This window comes from Carassius auratus, chromosome 10, assembly GCF_003368295.1.
Source record: "Carassius auratus strain Wakin chromosome 10, ASM336829v1, whole genome shotgun sequence".
NCBI classification, from domain to species: Eukaryota; Metazoa; Chordata; class Actinopteri; order Cypriniformes; family Cyprinidae; genus Carassius; species Carassius auratus.
Window position 1 is genome coordinate 6693688 of NC_039252.1, and position 16824 is coordinate 6710511.

Genomic DNA, 16824 nt, shown 5'->3' on the forward strand with positions numbered 1-16824 from the left:
AGAAGGTTGGGTGTTTATGACTATAAGACCTTACATCTTCTGATAAATGTTCATGGCTGTGATGAGATATGACTCTTGGGAATTTCAGAGGGATTGTTGAGGAGTTGATAAAGCCAAAGTTGTCTTTCTCAACCAGATCTTGTGCCATATGATCTGAGTTTATTAAGCCAAAGTTGTCTTTCTCAACCAGATCTTGTGCCATATGATCTGAGCTGATAAAGCCAAAGCCAAAATCTGTGCACCTTTAAAAGTAATCACTGTCTGGAATAAAAGAGAGTAGAACATAAAAATAGGCAATTTCGCTGTTAGATTTTATAACTGACATTGAGATCTGGCTGCTGAACAAGAGGTAGTCTATCATGATATTACAAGACATGCATCTACTACCTGAACCTGAAAATGTTCAAGCCGTGATTGGTTAATGATTGATCCTTCAGCTTTGCAATGTGTTGCAGCAGGTCTCTAAAAAATAGCATGGTTATCACGTGAACTAAAAGATATTGGCAGAAATTCAGGCAGTTTACCTGGTGATACACCCAAGAATGACGATTCAGCATCAAAGAAATCATCTTTAGTCATTAGTAAATCTCAAATTCAAGCCTAATAAGCATGTTTACACTTGCGGCTAAAAGCAAAACCATTGTTTCTGATCGGGTTGGTGCAGTGCAAGCATGTGGAAGATAAAATCAAGTGACACTTTGTCATTCGGTCAAAAAAGAATAACAAAAGTGAACTCTTCCAGGATTTAAGTGGTCAAGATTTGGCTGCTGTTCCTGCCCTAACTCTTTCTCCACTGACAAACCTGCAAAATAGCTTTGTATTTCCAAAAAAGATTGCAATTGCAATGGCAGCGTTTTATTATATTGTGTTTATATTTATTTATTTATTTGCTGGCTGTAGAAAAAGTCTCTGGGGCTTATGGTCAAATTAACTGTTGCTCTTGCAGGCAAAATCCAGTCGTTTCAATTGTAATTTGTGTGATTTCACATAAGGAATGACTTCCCAGCACAGATTTACAATTGGGGTCAAGTTTTTCACACAAATTTGCCTTGTTGACTAAGACAAAGCTGCTTGGTTTGTATAAGCTGTGCTTCATATATTAAGGTGACCGCTCTCAGGGTAATTTAAGGTCATACAGCGATCGATCGGCACAGCGCAAACAATCTGGTTATGTCGAAATCCTAGGCAGAACATGTCACCAGGAAGTGGCACTGGTCATTTTATCATACATTTCTACAACAGACACCAGACCCTTTATTGCTAATATGATAGCTTTTTTAATCTTAACATGGCATGTACATGTACCACTCATGTGGCAAACTCATAAAAACCTGTTTCTGCTGTCATGAACACTTCGATCCCCCTTCCTCAATACAAACTGTGGAATAATATCTCGTTCCAGCTAATCAAAAGAGCCTTCCTTAACTCATCAGTGCTATGCTAAGCTAGTAAGTTAAACTAAAGACTGAAATGTTTAATAATTTTTAGCTGTGGTAATTTAATGTGTTATGCAATTATGATTAAGAATAAACATACACTATAAAACAGTTTTTGGTGGCTATAATCATGCAACAGAGTACCCAAGTTTCTCAGCCAACAGAATCATTTAAGAATGTCCATTAAATGCTCCTGAACCCTAAACTTATAATAGCTGTAATTTAATGTTTGATCAGCCATTTTCACTTTCTTTTGTCTTCAGGCTGCAATGCCGTGTAGCTCCTCAGGGTGTCCTTATAACCAATGTTACAGTATATACACTAATGTCTGCACCATAGTTTGCAATAGTGAAACTTTACATGACATAGGCTAGTTGACTCAGTGAAACCCAATAATTAAGATGCAGGTGATGTGACTGCTGAGATGTCCTATTAGGCTTTACAGGAACACACTTCCTGCTATAAGTTAATCATTAATGATTCCCAATCTCAGATTTTGACATCTCTTAGTCACAAACACACTTTTATAATTAACTCTGAGAAGGTCACACCCATCTCTAGATGCACATGTATAAGTAAACGCATGCACACGCACATACAGTGAGTCACACACCTGACGGTGAGCGTCTGATCCAGGTGTCTTCACCATCGTGTCAGAGAGGGACATTGTGCTGCTCCACCAGCCCTCTTCGAAAACCAGCAAAATGGGTGAAGAATATTTCGGATTCTCTTGGGTTCGCAATGAAAACAGAAAAAACATCACCATATATGTTAACAATCCAGCAGACATCTCAGTGATTGTTATATATTTTCTGGTGGTCCTGGCAGTGGGAGTATGGGTAAGTGCTCAGTAATTTCTATCCACCTGTAAAAGATTTGTCTACCTTTGACAGAGTTGTGAATTGTTAACCTTGCGTCAACATTTAAATGTACAATGGCTGTGTGAGATAAGTCTGAAAACAGAATGAGAACAGTGACTGATTTCACAGAAAGTTAATAATAAAATGCAATTTTGCGAGTTGTTTTGCAAAAAAAGGCATAAAATCTTTAGAAAAATGTATAATAATATAATATAATATAATATAATATAATATAGTTTTTTTGAAGTTGTTTTGTAAAAATGCTGAAGTCCTTTAGAAACAATGTTTGTTTTTTTCAGATAAAACATAATATAATGTATTTTTACATTATATATATGTTTACATTATTATATATTTAGACCCCCCCCCTCCACACACACACACACACAAAGAAAAATAAAATAAAAATTACTCCAATGTTAACTTTTGTGATATAATATTTCATTTGTGATTGAAAGTAACTATTAATGAATGGATCTGATTTAAATCAAATACAGATTTGGGAATTACACATTTTTTTTTTAATTAATTGAAATTAAGAATAAAGAAATTAATTAATAATTTGTTTTATTATTATTTACTAATTAATTTACATATTAATTACCTTCATGTATCTTAATTAGACTTACGGAGGGCATTGACATTTCTGGGATTTCGTGATAGCACCATATATTTCTACCTGTATCTGCCCATCTGAAATCCACATAGATTTAAAACATCTTGACAAAATTCAAACATATTCAACTGAACAACAAACAAAGCCACTGAACACCAATCCATCAACCAAATGTGTTGTTTTCATGAAATGTGTCTGATCATTATATAAAGTCACATACAGTGTTGTTTATTTAAAGTGTCTTGACTCTGAACCCATATATTTGTTGAATTTAATGGCTCTTTCTGTCCAAAGGCAATGGTACGGACCAATCGATCCACAGTAGGAGGCTTTTTCCTTGCTGGCAGGAGTATGGTGTGGTGGCCGGTAAGTAAACTGACCAAAATGTTTTAAACCTTAAAAGCATCTTGTTTTGTACTCATAATGTGATGGACATTGACAAAATGACATTGCTCGATCATATACTACATCAATAGTGATCAATCATTGTGCTAAATGTGCTACGCAAGACTGAAACGGCCATAAAAGTAGAAGCTGATTATGTATCTGTCAATAGCATGACGAGTGATTTCACATTATCACAGATATGACATGATAACGACCCAAACTGCCCCTCAATTTCAGAACCTTGATATCATGTTAGGGTGAATGAAATCTTTTATGGGGCCATAATGCACTGATGCCAGATGCGACCCACAATTCATTACAGCTGAAAGTACTGATATGCTTTGCTCATGCAGTTTTTATGGAGCTGTCATGCTTTGGTCCAAGCTAAAGTTATCGCCTTATTCCATATATTTTTAAAGGTTTTTATTTGTTATTACAAAGTTCATTGTTGCAGTCGTTATTGTTTGAATTACACCTCAGACTGTGCAGAAGAAGCAGTTTTTACAGCTTATCATTATGGTGATTGTATTGCCAGATATAGTCAAACAGTAGGCAGTTAATATATTATGAAGAAATAGGCTACAGTTCCCACAATCCCATGCTACACTTTTGTAACCTTCCGTCATTCAAAAATGTAGCAGATCACTTAGAATCAATTTTCTGTCCAGTTTAAACCCTTATATATCAAATGTGTGTATATTAATAAACATATTATAAAGCACATGTTAATAAGATTGCTTTTACCCCCCACAGATCGGAGCCTCTCTCTTTGCCAGTAACATCGGAAGTGGGCATTTTGTGGGAATAGCAGGAACTGGAGCAGCTGCTGGGATTGCTATCGGAGGATTTGAGTGGAATGTATGTTTAACAAGAAGCCTAACATTTTAACTATGATATTTAATATGTATGTGGCAGGATTTAATGTTTTAGCCTACTATTTATTACTATGGGTCACTAAAGTATAAAGTATAGTACACTACAATATGACTAGAGAATAGAGACAAAATGACTAGAGACATTATTATATTTTTATTAATATAATTATAAAAATGTCCAATTTGAAGAACTAATATTTAATCATTAAGGTAAGATATTAATAAAATATTAAAGAACAGATGAATTGGTGTAATCAGTGTTATTTTAGTATTATGTATATATTATTATATTATGTATTAAAGATTTGGTATTACATTTGTCATATTTTAGTCATCCTTATTTTCTTAGATATTTCTATTTAGCTTCAGGTTTTTTTATTTGAGTTTTAGTTTTAGTCTGTTTTTTATTTTATAGTTTCATTTCATGTAACAAAAATTATATATATATATATATATATATATATATATATATATATATATATATATATATATATATATATATTTATATATATATATATATATATATATATATATATATTTATATATATATAATAGTTTGAGTTTTAGTCAACACTACCAGCACTGATAAGAACATCTCTTTTCATTTGTTTCCTCAGGCTCTTGTTGTAGTGATTATTCTGGGATGGCTCTTCGTGCCCATCTACATTAAGGCTGGGGTATGCATACACTTCTTCCTCTTCAATGGACTTATTTTTTATTTTGTTTAACACTGTAAAGCTGCTTTGACACAATCTGTTTTGTATTAAGAGCTATAAATAAAGGTGACTTGACTCAAATATTGCTGACTTACACAACATGAATGTGCCGACCACTTTATGTTTGCGTTATCATTTTCATGACCCTTTATTCTCTTTATCTGCAGATCGTGACTATGCCAGAGTACCTGAAGAAACGCTTTGGTGGGCAGCGGATCCGTATCTACCTCTCCGTGCTCTCCTTGTTTCTCTATGTTTTCACCAAAATCTCTGTGAGTCCAAAATCTGTGTCAACCCTTACAGAAAATATGGGTATCACATGATAATTGTGTGGTGCTTTGAAAGGTAGCTGACATACAATACTTTGAACACTGTGACGTACCATCACTAGTGTACCATGCTACACTCAATTTTAATAATTATTCACAATTATTATGAATGCAGACTACATGGCTTATTTGTAATTAAAAATACAAGGTCCTTATTTCTGAATTAAAATTAATTTCGATATTTCTTTGTTGTCTGTCCAGTCCTGTTTACGTCAGGTCTTCACTAAATCCGGTTATAAGCCGATAGTCGATTTGAAACAGCCGTGATGTCCGTGTGCAAATAGCTTTTATTGCCATATGCAGTCACACTTAAGTGGGTTTGGTTTCAAAGATAAGGACCTTGTTTTGAAATGGATAGTTCAAATATTTGCACCACACCCCCATGTTTTGTACTTCTGTTTTTTTCCATCTCTCAGGCGGACATGTTTGCAGGAGCCATTTTCATCAACCAGGCTCTGGGACTAAACATTTACCTGGCTGTTGTTATTCTGCTGCTCATTACAGCTCTTTATACAGTAACAGGTCTGTTGACTGAAATACCGCACACTTTAAACTGACACATTGCATATATTTAACATCAGTGGTAAGCTCTATATACAATATGTAGTGGTCATATATAAAGTAGTAGTTCATATTAAAGCAGTTCAGGGAAGTTTATATGAACTTTATATTTTTTTACTACAACAGAGAGTGAAGTCCAGGGTAGGAGGACCATGCAGTCCGCTGCTTATTGTAGCGTGATGTGTATGTGTTATGGGTAATTGCCCGTAATGACAATAGATGATAAGCCTGTGCAAGGCAAACTTTAATGCACTGCCACTTTAAACTTCTGCCATCCCAATGCTCTGTTGTGCAATAGATTTATCTCAGGGACAAACCAGCCCAACAATAAACAGTAAGAAATCAGAAATCCTCTTACCATCTGTAAATGTTTACAAGAGCTATGGCTGAGAGTGTTCGTATGCTTCTGTGAATGATAAACTGCAGTTGCTAAGGCTCAAAAAGCCCAAAGAGCCCTGTCTTGCAAACAACTTCTGAAATAAAATTCATTTTCAGAATTCTTTGAAGGCGCATAAAGGAAAAAATGCCATGGAAATGCAACTGTCCTGATACTGTAATAGAGAAAAAGAGTATTTCATTAAGAGAAATCTCCTGCTACTACTGCTTGTTAATATCAAAAAAATTTGTTAGCCAATCCAAAGTCATTTGGTGCGACCAACATGTAAAAAAAGTGCAGAACAAACAGAAAAGCAGATATCATAGAGAGCCATTGCAGACCCTCATTACTGTGGGTGTAGGTCAAAGTCTCTTAAAATATCAATAATGATGAAATTGAATACATTTGAAGAATATATTAACTTTAAAATGTAATATAAAACATCACACTACAGTTAAAGTTATCATATATATATATATATATATATATATATATATATATATATAATTTATATATATATCAATTAAACCAACATAAATGCCAAGCGTACATTCTTTCCTTTTCAGTTGCTCAGTTGTTTTTCATTGATAAACCTTCACTGTTTCTTCGACAGGTGGTCTAGCTGCAGTCATCTACACCGACACACTGCAGACCATCATCATGGTCGTGGGTTCATTCATTCTTATGGGCTTTGGTATGTCTGTTCACGTTTTTGAAAATTAAATGCTTTGGATAAAAACTGTCTGCTCAAAGAGTAATGCTTCAACATCAACCAATTTCTTTCAGCGTTCACTGAGGTGGGAGGCTATGAGAACTTCAAAGAGCGATACATGACTGCGATCCCGTCAGTGGTGGGTGTGAACATCAGTGAAGAGTGCTACACTCCTCGCGCAGACTCCTTCCACATCTTCAGAGACCCCCTCAATGGTGATCTGCCCTGGCCTGGACTGATCTTTGGTCTTACTATCCAGGCCGGCTGGTACTGGTGCACTGACCAGGTACTGATACATTTATCAAGGCTAAGACTCACAACAAGGATGATAAATATAACTATAAAGATTGAATAATCATTCATAATAATTGTATGAGAATAGAGAAGTCCATATGCCACTATAATGATAACAACACAAGAGAATGATATCATTGAATTTCCTTTCAGATAATATTTTTAAGCTGATGAAAAAAACAATGACTGTCAATCAGAATCAGCTTTAGCTTTTAAGCTGGCAGACTTGTGTGGACGTTAATATATTAATCACTACAGTTATCATTCATGAATATTAAGGGAACATTCCATAATGTGAATATTCTGAAACAAGTATTAACATTAAAAAAAATGTTAGACAAACATCCAACTGAAACATTCCTGAAAGAAGTTCCATGAGCAACGTGTAAATAATGTTTAACTTTAAAATGAACATTCTATTAACGTCACAGGATAAAGGTTTGTTCATATCATGTTAGCCAGGTTCTAAGAAAGTTCCCTGTTAGCTGGGAAGGATGGGACATCTTTCTCATATTGCTTTTAAATAACATTTTGGACATAAAAACATACTGTTTGATAAAAAAGAGGTCTACATGTCCAACACGTAGTATAAGGAACAGACATTCACACATATACAAACTGACAAATCTCTTCTGTGTCCACTTTAGGACCACAAACTACACTTTTATCTTAAGTTTCCCAGGATGAACTGTGTGTTCCTTGTTTTAGTCAGAGTGAGTCTAGGCTTAAATAGACATGCTTTTAGTTAGACCCCAGATTAGTCCCCAATGAGTAAGATAAGACATGCAAACAGCCAAAGAGTAGCAGAAGCAAATGGACATGGTTAAGTTAGTTCAACAGGCAATTAGCAAGACTCATAGCCCATAAGCTTATCTGTTGAGATATAAAAATGCTTATTTATGTCACATTCATTGCAACTGGATGTTCTTTCTGTGACTAGAAAAACAACTGAGAAGAGTTTTATGTTTAATGTAGGTTTTTATTAATTCATTTATCTATTTATTTAGAACGTGATATCATTTCTATTAATCTGCAGATGTTTGTTTCGACAAATAGTATTCAGTATTTGTACTATGGCACTATAGCGGAAAAAACAGCTTTAAAAGTTTATTATAGTTTATTATAGAACTATTATCATAGTTCACTGTATAGTTCATATAGTTCACTTTTTTATTTGCATCTGTTTTTATTTCTCTATACAGTGGGGATTCTAAATAATTCAATTCCAGGTTACCAGATGTGTTTTAGATGGCGAACCATGATACCTAAAATGTTCTATGTATAATATAAAATGTATAAGTATAAATAACATTTTCAACTAGATACATTTACAAATATATTGCAGTAGAAATCATATTTGTGTCATATTTATTTTTAATGCATTTTTTATCAAATTAATGCAGGCTTGGTGAGAAAAATCTCTTTCAAATAAGTGGACTAATCAACTGTGAGCACTGAAATGTTCCTCTGGGTTATTCACACAAACTCTCCATCTTGTTTTAGGTGATTGTGCAGCGCTGTCTGTCTGCCAAGAGCCTGTCTCATGTGAAAGCAGGATGCATCCTGTGTGGTTACCTCAAACTTCTGCCCATGTTCCTCATGGTTTTCCCTGGCATGATCAGCAGAGTTCTTTACCCAGGTGAGAAACACTGATACCAGTCTGGGTGACAAGGGTAATAAACTGATTAAATATTTTCTATGTCAACAAATATGTTGACTGAATCTTGACTGAGTAATAATTGGTGAAGTTTAAGGTTTGATTAGTCTCACACAAGTAGAGTTTTGTCCACTTTTTCTTCACATAATGTGCTAGCAACTTATTTAAACAACTGCCTACTTAGACAGGCAGAGTGTCTGATTTACACTTAAGCAAGTATACAAATAATACCAAAACAACTTCTTATGACTTATTTCAGGGAGGGTAAATCTGCAATTTATAATTTCATAACAATTACAGAGCCAAATAATACCATTTAATATGGGGAAATGGCATGTGGACTGAATGCTAAGAAATTCTGAAAATCCAGAAGTAATGTGCAGCTATTTTTGTAACTTTTTTGAATGCAATATGCATCAGAAGGTCAGTGAACAGTGAGAGACAGTTAGTCAACTATTTTTGTGTGTGTTTCAGATGAGATCGCATGTGTGGATCCAAAAGAGTGTGACTACTACTGTGGAGCCAGTGTGGGCTGCAGTAACATTGCTTATCCAAAACTAGTAGTGGATCTGATGCCAAACGGTAAAGAATAATCGGATATTTTACATCTCTAGTAGACTGATCTGTTTGGTGATATGGCTCTAAACTGCTGTGTGTGTTTCTGAAGGTCTCAGAGGGTTGATGTTGTCCGTCATGCTGGCCTCTCTGATGAGTTCACTCACTTCAATCTTTAACAGTGCCAGCACACTCTTCACTATGGACATTTACACCAAGATTCGCTCCAAAGCCAAGGAAAAGGAACTCATGATTGCGGGGAGGTGTGTTTGTGTCTGTTTGTTTGTGTTGGGTATTAATTTTATGATCTTATGAGCAGACACTGAGGTGAATATGCTCTGACAGGCTTGTGTTCATGTGTGTAGGGTGTTCATGCTGTTTCTGATCGGCGTGAGTATTGCATGGATCCCCATCGTTCAGTCGGCTCAGAGCGGGCAGCTCTTCGACTACATTCAGTCCATCACCAGTTATCTGGCTCCGCCCATCGCTGCTGTCTTCACCCTCGCCATTTTCTGCAAGCGAGTCAATGAACCAGTGAGCAAAATCTTCACATTTCATAACTTTGTAATAATGTTGTTTACATTTGGCTAATTTTTAGGACTGTATAAAACACACAGTTTTTACACACAATCAAAATATAGCTGATGATTATTATGTTGCTTCATATTGTGTTAAAACATACTAGAAATATGCTAGCAACATGCTAAAACATGCTAAACGTGTGCTAAAAACTTTTAACAGAAACATGCTTAAACATGTTAACAGTATGCTAAAAGATGCTGTGAAAACCATAGATATAAATGCATAGATGTTTTTATGGGCAGCTGTATGTAAGTAAGCCGTCCGCCATATTGGGACAGTCAAGGTCAGTGTCCATGAACAGTCGAGAGCAAGTTCACTGGGCATCTGCAACTGCAGTTCTGTCAGGACAACTCTCAGAAAGTTTAGCATGGTAATTTACTAAAAATGGCAATGGTAATGTGGTTGGTCTTTAAAAGGATAGATATATTGCAAGTACAGAGACCTGCTATTGCCAGTTCATCCACAGACATGTTGCAAATAGGAAATACTGATGCTGTACATATAACATACATGAAATTACTCCCATATATAGCATACTTGAAATTAACCCATATCAGATCTATACAGGTGGAACTGGGGAAGGGGGAGGGTTTTTGAAGCACACAGCAACTGCTGCAGCAAGCAATGAGCATTTGAATGTTGAGCAGCAAGCTTTTGGTTTAAAAGATTGGTTGACTGCTTTTTTCTTTGAATGTTGAATGTGCTAAAACATGCCCGCTACAGAGTGCTAAATCATGCTATAAACATGTCAGCAAAATGATAATTATTCTTAGCAATGTGCTAAAATACTTGAAAAATATTAGCAGTGTAAAATTGTCAAACTTCAAGCTTTTAAAGTTATTTTAAAACATCCAAGTCTGGTCAAGCCTTTGTCAAGCCAGCATTAAGTTTGTCATCAGAATTACTCTAATTAATCTAGTTTTCTATCTTTTGACACATTGTTGATGTTTCCCCACAGGGTGCTTTCTACGGGTTGTGTATTGGTCTGTTGGTCGGTCTGGCACGTATGATAACTGAGTTTGCCTACGGCACGGGGAGCTGTGTGAGCCCCAGTAACTGTCCTACGATCATCTGTGGTGTGCACTACCTCTATTTCGCCCTCATCCTCTACACCCTGTCCCTTATATTGATACTGGTCATCTCCCTCATGACTAAACCCATTGACGACAAACATGTAAGCCCTTCTTACATCTAAAATATTAAGTTCAGAATACTTATTTTTTCTGTTTTTGAAAGAAGTCTCTTACACTCAAGACTGTATTTGATCTAAAAAAACTGTAAAAATGTTAATATAGTGAATTCTTTTTCCAATTTAAAATAATGTTGAAAACTATTTTTGCTACTTACAATGTTTGGGGAAACCATTATTTTTTCACAACCATTAATTTATTTATTGAAAAGAAAGTTCAATGGACAATATTGATTTGAAATATAAATCTTCGGTTACATTATAATTATCTTTATTGTCACTTTTAAGCAAATGAATGCGTCCTTCCTAAATATATATTAATTTCTTTAGGAAAAGCCTTTGAATGACAGTGTATCATGGTTTCCACAAAAAAAAAGAAAAAAGCAACAAAAACTGTCTTCAACATTCATAGGAATAAATGTTTCTTGATCAATAAACTAGCATATTAGATTGATTTTTGAAGGATCATGTGACACTGAAGACTGGAGTAGTGATACTGAAAATTCAGCTTTATCATAACAAGAATAAATTACATTTTAAATAATATTTAAATAGAAAACATATGAAAATGTATACACCACAGCCATATTTTACAACCCCAAACTTCTGAATGGTCGTAGGGCCTATATACAGTGTATAGATTAATCAACATAACATTATGTGAAAATAGAGATTAAGAAGCATAGACCCTCATTCTGTGGCTCCTTGTTGTTTCACAGCTGCACAGGCTCTGCTGGAGTTTGAGGAACAGCACTGAAGAGAGGATTGATCTGGAAGAAGCTGACTGGACTGAAGATCAGGATTCAGACTCTATGCAAACAGAAGGTACATCTGCATGATCCCCAAATATGTACAATAAGATAGCACTTGCTATTTTTGTGTGTGATATGCATCACAGAGCTCAGTGAATGGACTGTGAGTGTGTCGTCTGATGCTGAGATTGTTGTTCTAGGAAAAACAAATGATGTTGATTCAGGCACATGCCTTACTTGTGGAAATTCTGTTGCACACATAATGTATTTTAAAAACATACATACTTTTAAAAACCATCAACAACTGTTTCCATTTGTCTTTCGACTCCACAGAGGTGCGCAGCGATCCAAGCTGTTGGAAGAAGGCCTATAACTGGTTCTGCGGTTTTGATCAAGGCAATGCTCCTAAACTGACTAAAGAACAGGAGGCAGAGTTGAATCTGAAGCTCACGGACACCACTGAGAAACCTCTATGGAGAAACGTGGTCAACGCTAACGCTGTTATCCTCCTCACCGTCTGCGTCTTCTTCCATGGTTTCTTTGGCTAAAGATCACATCAGTATCAGCTAACTCTGTTAAGGATATTAGAACTGTATTCTGTGGACAGAAATTGTATCTTATCAGTAACGAACTAAACATCGGTAACTTAAAATAATGAATCTGATTGTAAGAAGTTACAAAAGTTCATTTTGAAACACTTCACACTTCCTTATAATATCTTCCACAAAAACTTCCTTAGTACTGCCTACTGTTTTTGATTTGACGGTAGGAAGTAGAAGAAAAAAAAACATATTTTTGACTTTAAACCCAAGACTAAAACTCACAATCATTTCCTTGTTTTTCTTCCTTGTAGTCATGTCAAATCTTTCTTAGCTGCTCCAGTATCTAATTTGTTTTTACTGTACATTTCACAATGTTTACCGCACGTTCTTTCTTTATACCTTTAACAAATTGCAGTGTAATAGTTTCAACTAATAATATGAAGAGTCAGCTTTGTTGTTTGTTCCCTGTAAAGTCCTCTGATGCATTATGATCAAATCAATGCAAAGCCTTTTCTGTGCCATTTTTAACATGCCTTTCATCTGCCAAACTCCAAATTTTCCCTTTTATGTTTTGGTCTTATTATTTGGTAAGTTTTGATAATCTTGTAAGTAAAAAAATATATATATATTTGTCTAGGACAAGCAAAGATACTTTATTTAATAACATTCATATTTTTGCCATGGTATATATCTTGTACTCTGTAATATATTAATTTAATGTTTTCTGTCTATATTGTAATAAAAATGAATGAATTTTAGTGTTTATGTGTTTATTAAAATGCTTGCTTGAAGAAGGCCAGAAGCATGTTCAAACTTAACATAACTAATAGCTGAAGATAATGATAAACAAAATCTAAGATTAACTTGTGCAAACCCTTTCAAAAAGATAAGGGTGCAGGAGGAAAGTTAATATTTCATTTAGAGTGAAGATACAATTGATATATCTGAAATCAAAGTCCAAGACCATTGGTTTCCTTCAGCACCTCAAGATACAATGAGTGATCTATTAGTGTAATTAAATTAGTAATTTCCCAGAAGAAGACAAAGGAAACATTGATTTGGTAAATTGTTTTCATATTTTAAAAATTTTAATTTGTAGAACGGAATCTGTTCACAAATGTTAATGCATGACTATAGCTATGAACATATTAAGCAGAGTTGCAAAAAAAAAGTAAATAAACTATTTTCAGTTTCCTGGTTTTATGCTTAAATTGGTCATGAAAAGTGATCTGATCTTCACCAGTGCCACAAATATCAAAAATATTTCTAGGCTGATAATACACAAATGATCTTTCATGTCTTTATTGATCACACAAGACACCCAGATCTTGACTGGGCACCCACTTCTGTGGAAAGTAGCCACAGTATCATATCGTCATAGTTAAACATTTTGTTTAACCGTGGACTGATGGACAGTGGACAGTAGTTTTTTAGATTACTCTGTAACCCTTTCTAGCAACATGCATATCAAAAACTAGCAGACATACTGGTAAAAAAAAAAAAAAAAAGTAAAGCCTGAATTCACTGTAAATCGCTTGGGCTAAAAGCGTCTGCCAAATGCATGAATGTACGTTTAAATGTAACCGACTCTTGATCATATGTCTTCTGAGATCTCTCTTATTTTTTATTTTTTTTTTGTGAGGCATGGTTCACTTCAGCTAATGCTGCTTGTGAATAGCACACTGACTGTTTGGGTGTTTATATGAGTTAATTTAGCTCTAAACCACACCTTTATTCTCATTTCATTGATTGGACTCCTGTCTGACTCCAGTCGGCATTTAGGCCTAATCCCATTTCTACACCTTACCGCTATACTTACCCCTAACACTCTGTTTCATGTGATTCTCTTTTGGTTGGAGGAGTAGGTGTAGGCATTGGGTAAAGGGCCAGATAGCCCTTCAAATGAAGATTTTTCAAGATTTTATTTTAAAAGGTTAACACCTCAGCAGCAAATTTTTGTACCTTCTTTTCTTTTGAATTATCTAGTTTCTTAAATGGGTCATATGAAATTACTAAAAAGAAAATAATTTTGTGTATTTAGTGTAATGCAATGTGTTTATGTTGTTTAAGGTTCAAAAAACACATTATTTTGCTCATTATGTTGCTCCTCTTTGCCCCACTTATCTGAAATGCATCATATTTTACAAAGTTAATTGTTCTTAAAAGCGAGGTGTACACTGATTGGCCAGCTATCCAGTGCAACAAACAACAAGTGCTACTCTAGACTGCTTAAAACTAGCATTTGAAACATCAGTAGCAAATTCTTTAAATATGAAAACATACTCACAGGCTGTGGGTCAGAAGCGCCATTGCAAAGTTATCCTTGCAAAGTTGTAAGTTCAAGTTCAAGTCTGCTTTATTGTCAATTTCCACATGTACAGTACATACATACAGAGAATCGAAATTGCATTACTCTCAGATCCCGGTACATACAGATAACATTAACAGTAAAGCCTAAAAAATCTAGATCAAATATAAAATGTAGATACAACTATACAATAATGGAATGTAAAAAAAGCCATATAATAAAATTAAAAATAAAGTTAAATAAAGACGCAAGGCAAATGAAAGATAGAGTTCAAATCAATGAAGTGAACAACAGTGCAGATAAAAGACCAGTTTGCTGGTCCTGGCCTGGAGACTCCGCAGTCTCCTCCCTGATGGTAGCAGGCTGAAAAAGCTGTGTGGATCAGAGGCAGCTCATCAGGATGCTTTCGATGGTGCCTCTGTAGAAGGTGTACATGATGGGGGCCGGGGCTCTGGCTCTCCTCAGTTTGCGGAGGAAGTAGAAACGCTGTTGTGATTTCTTGGCCAGTGCTGCAGTGTTTTCAGTCCAGGAGAGGTCCTCTGTGATGTGCACACCCAGCAACTTGGTGCTGCTCACTCTCTCCACAGTCGTACCGTTGATGGTCAGAGGAACGTGCTGAGTGTGTGCTCTCCTGAAGTCTACAACAATTTCCTTTGTCTTCTCCACGTTCAGAGAGAGATTGTTGTCACTGCACCACTTGGCCAGTCGGCTCACCTCACTCCTGTAGTTTGTCTCATCTTTGTTGCTAATGAGACCCACCACAGTCGTGTCATCTGCAAACTTAATAAAGAGGTTGGAGTTTTGTGATGGTGTGCAGTCATGGGTCAGCAGAGTGAAGAGGAGGGGGCTCAGCACACATCCTTGGGGGGCCCCAGTGTTCAGTGTGATGGTGCTGGATGTGTTGCTGCCGACCTGTACTGCCTGAGGTCTTCCCATCAGAAAGTCCAACAGCCAGTTGCACAGCGAAGTGTTGAGCCCCAGCTGAATCCGTTTGTAAATGAGCTGTTGAGGGATGATTGTGTCGAATGCTGAACTGAAATCTATGAACAGCATTCTTACATATGAGTCTTTTTTGTCCAGATGTGTAAGTGCTGAGTGGAGGGTAGTGGCGATGGGATCATCGGGCGACCGGTTGGACCGATATGCAAACTGGAAGGGGTCCAGGGAGGGGGGAGGGCAGACTTGATGTGGTGCATGACTAAACATCCAAAGCACTTTATGAGGATGGGGATAAGTGCAACAGGACGGTAGTCATTGAAGCAGGATGGAGATGTCTTCTTCAGGACTGGAATGATGGTAGTAGTTTTGAAACATGTGGGAACAACAGCCTGACTCAGTGAGATGTTGAAAATGTCTGTGAAGACATCAGTGAGTTCTGCTGCACAGTCTTTCAGTACATGCCCAGGGATGTTGTCAGGACCCGGAGCTTTGCGTGCATTGATCCTGCTGAAGGATCTCCTCATGCTGTCTGGGGTCAGAGATGGAGTCTTCTGTGCAGTGGTGTAAGCTTTGTAAGCTCCTCTCCGTGTGGTGTAAACAAAGTCCAAAATGTTATTACCTTGTGTTGGAAAGTTAATGTGTTGGTGTATTTTTGGAAACACACTCTTTAGGTCAGCATGGTTGAAATCCCCGGCTATGATGAGAAAAGCATCGGGGTGTGCTGTCTTCTGCTCACTGATGTGCTGGTACAGTTCATTTAGTGCGTCGTTCCTGTTGCTGATGATGTTGAACGGGGGAATGTACACCGAAATGAGCAGCATAGCATTATATTCCCTTGGCATTAAATTCCCTCTGTCCGCTCGATAACACATCAGCTGGTCGAGCTGAATAGCGCAGTCCTCTGAGTTGAGCGTAGTAATCGAATGTAGTTCAGTTTATTGTCCAATGAGCGTACGTTAGCCAGTGCGATGGTGGGGATAGATGGCTTGTGTGGGTTAGCCGTTAGCCTAGCCCAGATACCTCCACGCTTACCCCTCTTCTGCTTCCTCTGACACCGCTTGTGGCGCCTCCGCTGTGGGCGAGATGCAGTAGTGGGGGTCGGTGATGGTGAAGGCCTCTGTAGCAGTCCGAGATCCCG

General features: G+C 36.5%; 1 protein-coding gene across 1 annotated transcript; it reads left to right on the plus strand.

Moving 5' to 3' along the window:
* The first annotated feature begins 2140 nt into the window (after positions 1–2140).
* Positions 2141–12445, plus strand: LOC113110390 (sodium/glucose cotransporter 1-like). Its single transcript, XM_026274577.1, has 15 exons — positions 2141–2275; positions 3207–3278; positions 4053–4157; positions 4792–4851; positions 5058–5162; positions 5636–5741; positions 6770–6850; positions 6943–7154; positions 8666–8801; positions 9294–9401; positions 9487–9637; positions 9740–9908; positions 10915–11130; positions 11865–11970; positions 12231–12445. Exons 1-15 carry the CDS (start codon positions 2141–2143, stop codon positions 12443–12445), a joined length of 1977 nt encoding a protein of 658 aa, XP_026130362.1.
* Positions 12446–16824: the final 4379 nt, after the last annotated feature.